Raw genomic sequence first — 14,974 nt, forward strand, 5'->3', positions numbered from 1 at the left:
CCTGTGATCTTCAGGCCCTCAGGAGACACTGCATTAAAAGCAGACATGTGTCTGTAGTGGAAATCACTGTATGGGCTCAGGAACACTTCAGAAAACCATCATCTGTGAAAACAGTTCATTACTGCATCCACAAATGCAAGTTAAAGCCAGATATAAATAATATCCAGAAACACCGCCACCTTCTCTGGGCCCGAGCTCTTTTATGATGGACTGAGGCAAAGTGGAAAATTGTCCCAAGGTCTCATCTCATTATCTCTAGCTGCTTTATCCTGTTCTACAGGGTTGCAGGAAAGCTGGAGCCTATCCCAGCTGACTACGGGCGAAAGGCGGGGTACACCCTGGACAAGTCGCCAGGTCATCACAGGGCTGACACATAGACACAGACAACCATTCACACTCACATTCACACCTACGGTCAATTTAGACTCACCAGTTAACCTAACCTGCATGTCTTTGGACTGTGGGGGAAACCGGAGCACCCGGAGGAAACCCATGCGGACACGGGGAGAACATGCAAACTCCACACAGAAAGGCCCTTGCCAGCCATGGGGCTCGAGCCCAGAACCTTCTTGCTGTGAGGCGACAGCGCTAACCACTACACCACCGTGCCGCCTGTCCCAAGGTCTGACGAACCAAAAGTAGAAATTATTTTTAGAAATCATGGATGCAACATCCTCCAGACTAAAGAGGAGAGGGACCATCTGGCTTGTTATCAGTGCACAGTTCGAAAGCTGGCATCTGTGATGGTATGAGGGGGCATTAGGGCACATGACGGGGGAGCTTGTACATCTGGGAAGGCATCATTAATGCTGAATGATATAGCCACATTTCAGAGCAATATGCTGCCATCCAGACAAAATCTTTTTTCAGGAAAGGCCTTCCTTCTTTCAGCAAGACAATGCCACACCACTTTCTGCACATATTAAAACTGCATGGCTCTGTAGTAAAAGAGTCCAGGTGCTAAACTGGCCTGCCTGCAGTCCAGACCTGTCTTGAAGCGCAAAATATGACAAAGAAGACCCCAAACTGTTGAGCAACTGAAATTGTATATCCAGCAAGAATGGGATAATATTTCTCTTTCAAAACTACAGTAATTGGTCTCCTCAGTTCCTAAACGTTTACAGAGTGTTGTTAAAAGTAGAGGTGATGCAACACAGTGGTAAACATGCCCCTGTCCTAACATTTTTGAAACGTGTTGCTGACATCAAATTTAAAATGAGCATATATTTTTCAAAAAACCATAAAATTTCTCAGTTTCAATATTTGATATGTTGTCTCTGTACTATTTTCAATTAAATGTAGGGTTTCCATGATTTAGCAAATCTTCACATTCTATTTTTATTCATGTTTTAGACAGTGTCCAAACTTTTTTGGAATTGGGGTTGTTCAATCACATGATCCAATTTCACCCAGTAGGAGGTTCCTTTTTGAGTCAGTTTCCTCTTGAAGTTCCTGTCACCACTGGCTTTAGATGTAGATCTACATCCAGATTTCTGGAAAGCTTCTTTGTTTGAACTCCTATAATACACACACAGTTGAATCGATCCACACACGAATGCCTGAAAATAATTGTTATTCCATGAAATCGAGTCGTACATGAGCTGATAGTTGATGAGGTGCGTAGCACTGAGTTGGCTATAAGTCATGTATGACCAGATCAAGTGGAATAACTGTTTTATTCTATGCACATTCACTGGATTTTTGAGAAACGGAGCATTTTTATTTTGATTTTTTTGTAAATTCAATAAATAAAAACTTTATCCAAAATGTCTGACAAAATAATTTCCGCTTAGAAAGTAAACAAACTGACGAAATGACAGTAGCAAATTGTGAAAAATGCTATAATGATCATTCTTGAAAAATAATTTTAAAAAATATACATTCTTACCATCAAATACTTTCATTCCATATTTTGTTGCTTTTTTTTTGGGTGTATTTTTGGAGGTTTTCTTCTTCTTTAGGATTTTTTTGGTGATTGGCAAACCAACTTAAAGGTGCATTACCGCCACCGACTGGGCTGGAGTATGGAAGTGGAATAGGAGATAATGGGAGGAGAGTGGAAACATCCATCCACCCACCCACCCATTATCTGTAGCCGCTTATCCTGTACAGGGTCGCAGGCAAGCTGGAGCCTATCCCAGCTGACTATGGGCGAGAGGCGGGGTACACCCTGGACAAGTCGCCAGGTCATCACAGGGCTGACACACAGACACAACCATTCACACTCTTATTCACAGCTATGGTCAATTTAGAGCCACCAGTTAGCCTAACCTGCATGTCTTTGGACTGTCCGGGAAACCCATGCAGACACAGAGAGAACATGCAAAGTCAAGTTTATTTGTACAGCGCTTTTAACAATAAACATTGTCGCAAAGCAGCTTTACAGAATTTGAACGACTTAAAACATGAGCTAATTTTATCCCTAATCTATCCCCAATGAGCAAGCCTGTGGTGACGGTGGCAAGGAAAAACTCCCTCACACGACATGAGGAAGAAACCTCGAGAGGAACCAGACTCAAAAGGGAACCCATCCTCATTTGGGCAACAACAGACAGCATGACTATAACATTAACAATTTTAACATGAAGACAGTTTCGTTGATGTTATAGCTCTTCATTGATGGAAACTTGAGTGCAAAACTGTTCATGATAACTGCAGTCCTAAAGTTAGCAAGTCAACTGTAGTCCTCAGCCATAAAAGCATTACTGTAAAAGTCCAGAGCATCCTCCAGGTATAACCCTCAACTGTCCTCATGGGGCCGTCCTTCACAGGAGTGATGCGATAAAACTCCGACCAGACACAGAGCACCAGGATGGATCAAGCAGGTCCGAGGGGCGGAAGAGGCCAGCATCTCGATCCCAGGACCAACATGTAACTCAGAGGGACAGATTTGGGGGGGGGGGGGGGGGGGGGAGAAAGAAAACACATGTTGTTAGGTATGCCCTAAAAATGACAAGTACTAAATCTGTGTGGACATTTTCTGTGTACAAACTCCACACAGAAAGGCCCTCGTGGGGCTCGAGCTTAGAACCTTCTTGCTGTGAGACGACAGTGCTAACTACGACACCACCGTGCCACCCAAGGGTGGAAACAACAAAAAAAAAAACTATATTCTTTGTAATTTCTGTTTCTTTTAAATACTTGGTGAGTTGGCCCTATGTTGTGCATCACATAACGCTGGATATGGGGAGACCAGTCTGGGAGGCCAGGTGTTGTAGGCCGACCGGAAAGGTACTACTTGTCCAGGGATCCTATATGCAAAAAGTTTCACGCCCGCATCGGCCTGATGGGCCACCACCATTCCCACCACACTTAGCCCCCACCCCCTTGGTGTACTTGGTCTTCATTGTGTATGATGGACGAACTGGTGGTAAACTGGGGGGAGGAGGGGTAACAGGAGGACAGAGGACAGGAAGGAGCAGTAGCCTAGCCCAGCCTTTCTCAACAGGGGTGCCATCAAAAAATTAAATATTCTAACATTGAAATAACTAAAATGAATTAAAATTCCAAAAAACGATAGTTACACTAATGCAGATCATCGCCGCCTCATGCATCATCAAAATTTGTCTCACGGCCCCCTTTTCTATGTCACAACGTCACTGCTGGGGTCAGTGTATGGTCATGCATATATATATATGCGTATATTTTATATGGGGGTGCCTTGACTGAAAAAAGGTTGAGAAACGCTGGCCTAGCCTGACAATAAGCAATACTGGACAATGTGCAATCTCATCTCATCTCATTATCTCTAGCCGCTTTATCCTGTTCTACAGGGTCGCAGGCAAGCTGGAGCCTATCCCAGCTGACTACGGGCAAAAGGCGGGGTACACCCTGGACAAGTCACCAGGTCATCACAGGGCTGACACATAAGGGGTGTTCACACGGCAACTTTTACTCCGGTGTAGCACCGGGGCTGCCCCGGTAGAGCGTTCACATGGTACAAAGTTATAGCGGTGTAGCCCCTGAAAGCTGCTTAAACCGGTGCAAATCTAACCCTGCTCGGGAGGTGGTTTAAGAAATTTACTCCAGAGTAAATGCTAGTTTGCGGGGCAGCACCGATATAAAATGGGACGTCCGAACGCTACAGGGGTAGACTCGTTACGCGTGAGGAGAGTTGATTACATACGGGCATTGCATAATTTGCATCCTGGTATTTTGCGCTTCCAAAATGGTGAATATCAACAACAACAGAACTGCGTGTCTTCATCCACGTTGTTTTCCCGGCGCTTGGTGATGCCATGACAACCGGGAAAAGGAAGTACATTTTCACGCATGCGCATATTTCATTTCCGCATTATTACTATCGTATAGCACGGTCGCAAAAACTGCCGTGTGAACGCAAGTGGGACTGCACTGGTGCTAACACGCTTCTCTCTAGTAAGCAGGTTTGTGACGTGTGAACACTCCACAAAATTTACACCAGTGTAAGATATATCGCAATAAAATACATCGGTGCAAATATGTGTCGTGTGAACACCCCTAAAGACACAGACAACCATTCACATTCACACCTACGGTCAATTTAGAGTCACCAGTTAGCCTAACCTACATGTCTTTGGACTGTAGGGGAAACCAGAGCACCCGGAGGAAACCCACAGGGAGAACATGCAAACTCCGCACAGAAAGGCCCTCGCCGGCCACTGGGCTCGAACCTGAACCTTCTTGCTGTGAGGCGACAGCGCTAACCACTACACCACCGTGCCGCCCGTATATTTCTATTCTCTGTTTATCCTGTAATGATGCTACTGGAATTTTAATTTCCTTGAGGGAACCTGCCCAAAGGGATCAATAAAGTTCTATCTAATCTAATCTAAATACTTGATAATTTTGGGTTGTTTTGTTTTCAAGTAGAGTTTTTCTTTCGTCCTCGGTTAGTTCAGCAATTTTTTTTTGTTTTTCTCTTCTCACAGTATATGAGGCGATATCCTAGTAATCGAGTAGCCAATCAGAGCGCGGGATTGCTCATATCCAGTGAATGTGGATGAAATAATCCGATTTATTTGAGTCATGGTGTAATTACCAGGTCTACCTCTAGGAGGCGCTGTACTATCCTACCTTTAACACTGTTGTATCTGCCTTTTTTTTTCTAAGGCACGTTGTTCATACTAGCCATCGCAAAAAAAAAAAAAAAAAAAAAGCGTCGTATTGGATACGTAGTGCACTACGTAGGGCGTAGAATCCGCTACGCCACACGCCCTATGTAGAGCATCGGGATAGTGACTAGGAAGCTGTTTGGGATTGATCCAGGGCCTGAACTCTGGAGACTTCCTTTATTGCGGGGTTTGATGGCGGAGAGCGGTAGATAGCGGGGGAGAAGAGTTGTGTTTCGCCCACTTTGGCCATACTGAACCCGTAGCTTAAGCCTCTTTAGAGACGGTGAGGTATTTCCTGGTACTTTAATCTCTTCCTCGGTGCTTTCATAATGGCTGAATTAATTGTTTAATTGAGTGGAGGAAACTCCTTTTCGGTGCTTGCTGGAGAAACGGATATGATATATATATGTGTGTGTGAGAGAGAGAGAGAGAGTGAGTGAAAGGGAGAGAGAGCTGTTTGTATCCACACATTAGCATTAGCTAGCATGGACCAGCGCCTTAAAAAAAACAAAAAAAAAAGCTACCTAGCAAACTACTAAGTATTCCAGGAAGTGTTTTAGGACGAATACGAAAAGTATAAAAGTTAATATTTCTGGTGTGTGTTTACTTATTTGAGGCTCTGTTTTTGTCTGGAGTTCGTGCGTATTTTGAAGAGTTGCTAGCCGCTTTAGCTCTGTTTAGCCAGCTAGCCAGCAAGTTGCTAAGAAGTTTGGCGTTGAGCGAGCTGCCTGGAAATTTGGGATGTTTTTCCTCTCCCGAGTCTGTCTCCACCATAACTGCTTCAACAAAACATGTCGGGCTTCCCAGGCTTGAGCGAACAGCGTGTGGAAATAATAATAAAGTTGAAACACGGGTTTAAAGTGAAGAGGCTGAGGGGGGTTTTCTTTTTTCTTTTTGTAACACGGCAGTGGGAATGTTAGCAGCCTGAGCACAGCTAGCAAACTAGCTCCTTTAGCTGACTTAGCTTAGCTGACCAGACTGGCACTCTGAAGTTCGGGTTTTTGTTTGTTTGTTTACACAAATAATCCGTTTCCTACAATAATCCGTCATGTTACTAAGTGTTACAGGACAGCGCTGCTGAATTCTGCACTCTGATTGGTCAAGCTGAAGGTGTTGATTTCATTTTCTGCAACAGCAGCTCTGAAAGTAGATCCGGCTCTGAGACACATCACAGGTTTAGATCAATACGCTCGTTATCGTTTCTATAGTAACAGCACGTTCAGAGGGGTTCTGTGTAATCTGAGTTTAATAATAGGCTGTTATTTCAAAAGGAACGAGCAACACGTGACGGGCTGTGCTGTTATATGGAATTAATCAATGTTGAGGTGTGTGTGATGGGGCAGGATGCACGATAACCTGGGTCTGGGTCGTGCTTGTGAGCCGATACCGCAGCAGTTCATCACTGATTACGCTGCTTTAATTTGTTCATGTGTGAAATGTTTTTTACTGATTTCTAGTCAATGTTGTGGAAAATCCAATGGACAAGTTAGTTCCCGTCCCGTCCCGTCCCGTCCTGTCCCGTCCTGTCCTGTCCTGTCCTGTGTCTTCCCCCTGAATAAAAACACTTAAAAAAAAAAAAATCAGCTTGTCATTTTACCAAGAAACCAGAAAGTGTAAACTCCTCTTTCGGAGGCTCTTCTGTGCTGGGAAACTGTTACAAAACGCCGACAATTGAGACTCCTTCTATTAAAGGTTAAAGTGCATATCCTGGACCAATTTTTTTTTAATTTAAATATATGAAAGAATGTCCCTTTACACACTCATCCAGAAGGGTAATTTTGCACAAGGGCGATCTGTCTACAGCATAAAATAAAACACGTCTGGAAAAATCCCGAAGGAGTCTGGAGCCAGGTTCGTGACATTATCTGCGGAAGCGTGAGCAGGCTGCGAGAGCTTACGCAGTTTCAGTGCACAGCCTGTGTAGACCAAGCGCTCCCATTTCTCTCTCGTTGTCTGGTCTTTTGGAAAACGATGAGTACTAATCCCATCGTGATTGGTGTTGCTACACCCTCCTACGATACATCTGTTAACCGTTTTAATAATTACACGATAACGTTGAAGAAATTTGCAGAAAACCGCCAGGTCGTTTTCTCATAAACAAACCAGCGCTGATGTAGGATTTAGAAGGAGGCGTCCCGCACGCGACGTCACGAAAGTCAATGTTTGCCGGGAAATCCAAATGCCAAGTTTTTTCCAGAGGCGGACCAATTCAACTCAAATGGCTTGATTTCAACTGAATTTTTCTGGTATTGCAAAAAAATGTGACACATATTTGACCAAAGTTTAATATAAAATAGGAGAATTACATTGATCTTGCTCCTGAATTTACCCGTGATCTGCACTTTAAATTAAAAGGGCACTCGGTCGAGTGCATACCTCCACCAAGCCACGTATCAAGAATTTGCATCAAAATCTAATCAATTGACCCACAGTCCACCCTTCCTTAGAATTTCATCCAAATCCGTTCACTACTTTTTGAGTTGCATTCGGAACAAACAAGCAAAATATAACCTCTGACGACAAAGTTGGTGGAGGTAATAAATGTCTCATCACCAAAAAAAAATGTCGATGGGGTTTATTTTGCTAAACATATATTTAAAAGAGACAGACAATATTACACAGTTGTGTGAAGATATGAAGCTTATCTTCGAGTGGTGAATGTATAGATCATGAGTGAGTGATGTGAACAAGTGAAAATATTTTCAACATGAGAAGATAAACTTCATATCATTGCGCCACCCTGTAATGCTCTTTATATTATATAGACACATCCAGAAAGAAATAAAAAAAACCCCACACAAGTTAAGCAAAAGAATTGTAATTTAGAACCGGTTCACCATTTTGATAACGTGTCTAGTCAGCGGGAAAACACATCATCAGAGTGAAATATCAGGAAATGTTATCCCTACAGGACACTTGTTTGATGGAATAAAAACGTGTGTTCTATTCCTTTCTAGTGAGTTTCATTCATTTGGTTTGATAGCATGCAATGTTGTTAGCACATCACTTATCCTACATGTATTACGTCAGTCTACCCAGTGGAGAATGAGCATTGAATATAGTTTACAATATTGCATGGTTGTCAAGACAACATATCACACGTCGGAGACGTAAAACTTCCACACTAGCGAGCGACTGTGATAGTTTGTAAACAGATATGGCCGCTAGGTTTGCGTTGTTAAATATGGAAGATTTTAAAAGAGAAAGACGTGTTGAACACCTGAAAGGAATGTGTATGAATAATAATAATAATAATAATGTTTTTTTTTTCATGGTAAACCAGATGTATTCCATTTTCGACTCGTTCAGTATCATGCTCGCTGAATGGAATATCTGATTTACCGCTCAACACCAGGCAATATTTTTAAAATGTCTCTCAGAGCCGCGATGTATTTCGTATGAAAAATGTTTTTTTCAACACGAGAAGATAAACTTCATATCTTCAAGCTAGCGTGATTATTATTTAGACACATTCACAAACAAGAAGTACCCAAATTTATCAAAACAATTCATCAGATTCCTCACGAGTGACACACAGAGATTTATGTCACAGTTTTGTCCGAGTCCCTGTGTATGAGCTGTTGCTATAGAAAAAAAACCCAATAACATATTAGATTGAATGCATTGATATTAACATATCGTTCACGTTGCGGTCAGAACTAATGTCCGAGCCACGCTGTTATACAGAAATAAAACAGACCAATCAGATTTGAGCATTCAGCCACACTGTAGTGTAAAGCCTAGGTCACAACCGGACGTACGATTTTTTGGCCGTGCGATTTTTGGCGTTTCCCAAACCGCTGCGTTTTTTTTGTTCGTGGAGAAAGACGCACGTTGGCCGTAAGTTTGTCTTGCAACCTGAAAAAAACGTAAGCGCCCGTAGAGTTTGTTTGACATGACAAAGAACCTCTGCGGCCAGTCTACGGCTCGAAAATCAGCACGTCACACGCGTGCCCTCCGTGCGTTTCTTGCGTTTTTTGCACGTAGACCGGCCGTAGGAGCACGTACGGCCGGTTGTGACCGAGGCTTAAAGACACATGATGGTTGATATGGTGACGCTTGATTATTTAAAGTTTATGGAAGGCGTCTCCAGTACGACCTCTTTGTAACGGTCACTGGAAAGTCTTCAGGACAGAGGGTGGAGTTTGTGCTTTCATGATTCTCAAGGCAAATTGTAAAACACTTCAGTATGTGCTGTTATAGACAAATAATTGACTCCATTTCATGCTGGGCCTTGATCACATCACCCTGTTGTTGGTTATTTATCTATAATGGCATTCACCACCTTGTTTTCTTCTTTACATGAAGTCCATGATGCTAACAGGTTGCTTTTTCTTTTACACAGGTGCTTTTTAAAGGTGTTGATTGACCTGTGCCTCAAGTGAGTATGGTTTACATCTCTGCATTGTCTTATCTCAGTAGTTCTTTGTTGTTAATCGAACGCCAGGTCACTTTGCAGAAGTTAAACAAGGGAAACCAGTTCCAAGTAATCTGTTTTGATTTGATTTGTTAATTTCTTTTTCCTCCGGGATGTGATTGCAGGTCGAGAGAAGATTTTGGAGCGATTTCTTTCCTGTTGTGGACGGACCCGGACCCAGTTCTGCAAATTTTTTTTTTCCCCTCTTGTTGAGGCCGTAGCTGGTCCTTGTGAAGAACCACCAGTCGATGGCTCTGATGGATAAACACAAAGTCAAGCGGCAGAGACTGGACCGCATCTGCGAAGGTGAGTTTAAATTCCTCCACACGCACGTGTTTGGTTACATTTAGGGCGACATGACGCATAAAATAGCGATCACAAGTGTGTTTTGCCCAGTAATTACATTTTTTCAGGGACGTTTTTCCACAAACGTATAAACCTCTGAATGAAAGACTTGATGATGTGAGTTGTTTGTAGCGTCTGCGAGTTTAACACACAGTTGGATTGTCAATAAATATGTACATATCTGCTGTGCTGTGCTGTGATCTCGAGTTGCCTCAGTGACCAGAAACTGATCAGAGCACTGAGTGTTTGTTCAGATAAGAACATGGTTTATAATTATTAAAAAGTGTGTTTTGACCTAATTCACCTCTGTTGATGTATCATCGTCATGTTTAATTACCTGGAAGAGTCAAAATATCAAATTGCAATTAAAATACGATTTACTGTACGAGCCTCGTCAGAATTCGAAAGATGGATCTGGTGTGTTTACAGGAAGATTGCGTTCAGATCCCGGGGCGCGACCCTGACTCTGACCCTGATGCTGTGCTCGTACACCAAATACTTTTTGATATGAACTTGGAACAGAAGGAAGAACAGTACACTCAAGTTTTTAATGCTGTTTATTAAAATACTGTATTGGAACTGGATAAAAGATGAACATAGTTGTATGTTCAGGTGTGAGTTATTTAGAACAGAGTTTATAGCTCGGTGTAGTTTCACAGATGTATAATTCCTGTTTTTATAAGTAGATGTAGTTTTAATTCATTCAGTGAGGCTATTGATATCGACTGTGTCGTGCGCGAGAACGAGAACAAAAAAATTTTAATGTATAGAGGAAATGACACGGCAGGGGCTTCAAAGTTTGGGAGAATAGCAGGGTACAAATAATTTACAGCAGGGTGCAAAATGGTAAAATGTCTGCCAGCGGCAGACATAATGCACGCAAAGCGTGCAGGGATATATATATATATATATATATGAGAGAGAGAGAGAGAGATGCAAGTACGAATTTTTCATGGGGCGGGATGGTTTGGAACAGGTCGTCTAAAATTGGGATAACATTTACCCGGGACAGGTATTTGAGGCAGGTCGTCTAGCTTAAGCTTGATTAGCGTTGTTACGCACGCCAGTGTTTCCCACAGAAATTTTGGAGACTTTGGGGGCAGCCCATGGAGGGGGGTGTGTGTTGTTTAAAATTGAGTGATATGTTAAATATTAAGTTATTACTGAAAATCTATTGATTAAAAAAACAAAGACACTGAGAAATGGTCCTATAAACAACTTTACCAATATAAAAGATTACCAGGACTACAAAAATGCAGAAAAATAGGCTTTACTTATCCAAATGCACCTGTTGGTTCAAAACTAAAAGTGCAGAGAACCTCACAGCACAACATGAAGTTACCTTAAAATATAATATAAATGCCTCAGCTTTCATGTAAGAAAAAAAACCTATTAATACTAGTACTGTGTGCAGGCAGTCTCTCCTGAAGACTAAATTAAACAATAATTATAAACTAATAAAATAAATGGCTCAGGCTTCATAGAAGAAAAAAAACAATTTGAACAGAATCTCACAGTATGATGCTGAAGCTGCCTAAACAATGGAAAATAAAATACCATTTTGGCAAAAACGTTGGCATCCATTAATTTCTTGTATTAATTTAAAAAAATATGTTGCCAGATACTGCTGACGTTTTACAGCCCAAAATATGTTCAAAACCCGCCAAAATGCACTTAAAACCAATCTGGCAACACAGGGCAGTAATGGCTGCACTCATGTCGAGGATGTAAACACAGTTGACGCGGCAACGGACATACATGACATAGTGGATGTAATTTACATTCACAACTTTTTTTGCTGTCAGAAATATTTAATATTAAATTTTGTGACTCGACTGACAATAGCCGGCGGCATAACAAGCCACAGATGGCGATTTGCCGCCGGTGACCGGCTACTTTTGAGACCGCTGCACGGTGGTGTGAAGATATGAAGTTTATCTTCAAGCAGTGAATGTATATTTCACGAGTGAGCTATTTTTCAACAGAAGATGATAAACTTCATATCTTCACGCCACCGTGTAATATTCTTTATATTATATGGACAAATCCACAAACAAATACGCAAGTTAATCAAAAGAATTTTAATTTTGAACCGGTTCTCCATTTTGACACCGCACGTCTAGTCAGTGGGAAAACACTGGGAGTGACGTCATCGGAGTGAAATATCAGGAATTATTATACATGTTGGCCACTTTTTCCATGGAATGAAAACATGTATTCTATTCCCTTCTCGTGGGTTTATTGACGGCATGCAATATTGTTATCATATCGCTTATCCTCCATGTATTACGCCATTCTACCCAATGGAGAACGAGCGTATAATATTGCATGTTGTCAAGACAACATGACGTAAAACTTCCGCGTTAGCAAGCAACAGTGACAATTTGTAAGCAAACATGGCCACCAGGTTTGCTTCATTAAAAACGGATAATTTTGAATTTAGACTACTAGGTAGCTCTGTTGTGTGTCGCTGATTTTAAAAGTAATTAAATAAATTACACAGGGAAAATAATAATATTTGGCTTGACTTTGCTAACGCTACACCAGCTGGAAGCTAACTGGACTGCTGCGTTAACAGCACCGAGTCGCGGGTAAGCTAGCGTCAGGCTTCGAGAATGCTGATATGAAGAGTGTGTATGTATTATAATAATAATAATGGCTGGCGGCGGCACGGTGGTGTAGTGGTTAGCGCTGTCGCCTCACAGCAAGAAGGTCCGGGTTCGAGCCCTGTGGCCAACAAGGGCCTTTCTGTGCGGAGTTTGCATGTTCTCCCCGTGTCCGCGTGGGTTTCCTCCGGGTGCTCCGGTTTCCCCCACAGTCCAAAGACATGCAGGTTAGGTTAACTGGTGACTCTAAATCGACCGTAGGTGTGAATGTGAGTGTGAATGGTTGTCTGTGTCTATCAGTGCGCTTACATGCACATAGAGAAAATCGAATTTCTGCCGTAGCTCGACTGAAATCGAAGTTCTAAATGCCATGGAAACACCTTAGCTCGGCTGAAATCGAACAGAACTGGATTTCTCGTAATCGAGCTACGCGACCTAGATTATGCGACTGTAGCCGAGCTACTTAGTGCATGTAAACCCTATCGAGCTACGTAGTCGAGCTACTTACTTCAGCACTGCCCCTTCCGGAAGTGACGAGTGATGAGACCACAAGCGGTTCAACAAGTGCTGAGCTGCTTCGTTGTTGTCCATCTTCTCTCTCTCGATGTTGCTGTCCTTGTCATCGTTCTTCTTGTGAACACGGAACTGATAACTGTGTTTATACTCTTGAATAGCTCTTCTTCATGACGACAACCGGAAGTGTACCAACACGATAGAGCGTGTAGCGCCACCTGTGGCTCGGGTGCACAATGTACCTCACACAATAGCTCGATTTCCTTGTGTGCATGTAGGATTGGATTTCTCTGGCACCCCTGCTGGGACCCTTAGCTCGATTACCGACAGTAGCTCGATTTGGATGTGCATGTAAACGCACTGTATGTGTCAGCCCTGTGATGACCTGGCGACTTGTCCAGGGTGTACCCCGCCCTTCGCCCGTAGTCAGCTGGGATAGGCTCCAGCTTGCCTGCGACCCTGTAGAACAGGATAAAGCAGCTAGAGATGATGAGATGAGATAATGGCTGGCTTTTTTTCGTGGTATACCAGATGTATTCTATTCAGCTACTCATCTTCGACTCGTTCAATATCATGCTAGCTGAATGGAATATATCTGACGGCCCACTCAAAGCCATCCGATATTATTTAAATATGTCACTCAGATTTGCGATGTTTCATATGAAAAATGCGAGTTTTTCAACACAAGAAGATAAACTTCATATCTTCAAGCCAGCATGTGAGTTCCTTTATATTATATAGACACATTCACAAACAAATTTCGGTACTTTTTATCAGTTCATCGATTTTCTCACAAGTGAAGATATTGGAAAATGTTAGTGTCCCAGATGTACTATAGCTCGTATGAAAAAACTAAGTGGCGTACTTCCCAGTAAAACACTCATGTCTATATAATAAATCTCAATAAATAAACCTGATATAATTTTGATATTTGCAGTAATTTGACAGCTGTGTCACTGATGATGGACACGAGTATGAATAGTAATGTACTGCCAAGAAATCCTGATCACAGTATATCTGGTATAGCTGTGTTTATTAGTGACGCGTTAATACTGTGTTTAAAAAAAAAAAAGATAATAAATACTCGTTGTTGAGTAAAGGCCAATTTATGCTGACAATGCAGTCCTCGCAGATGACGTCGCAGATGGCGTCTGCGTAGCCCCCCCCCTCGCAGACGCTCTTCGCGCACCTCTCAAAAATTGTGACCACCGCAGAAGCCTCGCAGACAGCGTCACAGACAAGAGGGCTCTGATTGGTCCACTCTACATCCGCTGTACACGCACTTCCGCTTCCCTACTTTCCCGGTTTGTTTTGTTTTCACGACCGCCATTTTTAAAAACACGAGCGAAGATGGAGCAGCACGAAGAGCGGTTGATCGAGGAAGTGAGGAAGTACGGACATCTATACGACTCCAGTTCTAGTCATTATAAGTAACCGGAGGATAAACACTCCACTAACCACACCCACCAACTACTCCTAGCGACTTCGCGCCCCCTTGCGTTGTGGCGGTGAATAACATCGTGCACGCCTATTACTCCCCGCTCAACGATAAATTACAACTGTCTGCGAAAAGCTGTCTGTGAAAGCCTTGTCGCAAGAGCATGCAGAGGCCCTAACTCCGTTCGTTGGGGTGGATCTGATGCCTGATGTGTGTCATGATATGTAGCTTTTGTAGCAATATGAATAACAATAATAAGCCTTTTAAAATTATTTTGACAGTTTATTTTTGCCATCATTAAATAAACACTGAAATGGAGGGGGAATTTTTGTAATGGGAAGGAAAAGAAACACCCCCACACACACACATTTCTACAAATTGTAAGATTGAACACAATCGTTGGCTTTAAAGATATTACGCAACCCATGTCATGTCAAAGTGTTGTGACAAAATTGATCATAAATGGATATTATATCAGACCTCCCAGTCTTGCTGCTTGGTATTAATGAGTCAGGGATGTCATGGAACGTTTTCTTTTGCTCTGTTTATGTTCCCCTGGTTT

General features: G+C 42.4%; 1 protein-coding gene across 1 annotated transcript in view; it reads left to right on the plus strand.

The window, feature by feature from the left end:
- Window positions 1-5,242: 5,242 nt before the first annotated feature.
- LOC132890473 (C-terminal binding protein 1) overlaps window positions 5,243-14,974 on the plus strand; it is a 35,832-nt gene continuing 26,100 nt past the window's right edge. Inside the window, exons 1-3 of the mRNA XM_060927343.1 lie at window positions 5,243-5,376; window positions 9,439-9,474; window positions 9,636-9,816. Of these exons, the coding sequence (XP_060783326.1) occupies window positions 9,759-9,816 (58 nt within the window). The 5' untranslated portion in view covers window positions 5,243-5,376; window positions 9,439-9,474; window positions 9,636-9,758. The remainder of the gene's footprint in view (window positions 5,377-9,438; window positions 9,475-9,635; window positions 9,817-14,974) is intronic.

Source organism: Neoarius graeffei, chromosome 8 (assembly GCF_027579695.1).
Source record: "Neoarius graeffei isolate fNeoGra1 chromosome 8, fNeoGra1.pri, whole genome shotgun sequence".
Classification (NCBI taxonomy): Eukaryota; Metazoa; Chordata; class Actinopteri; order Siluriformes; family Ariidae; genus Neoarius; species Neoarius graeffei.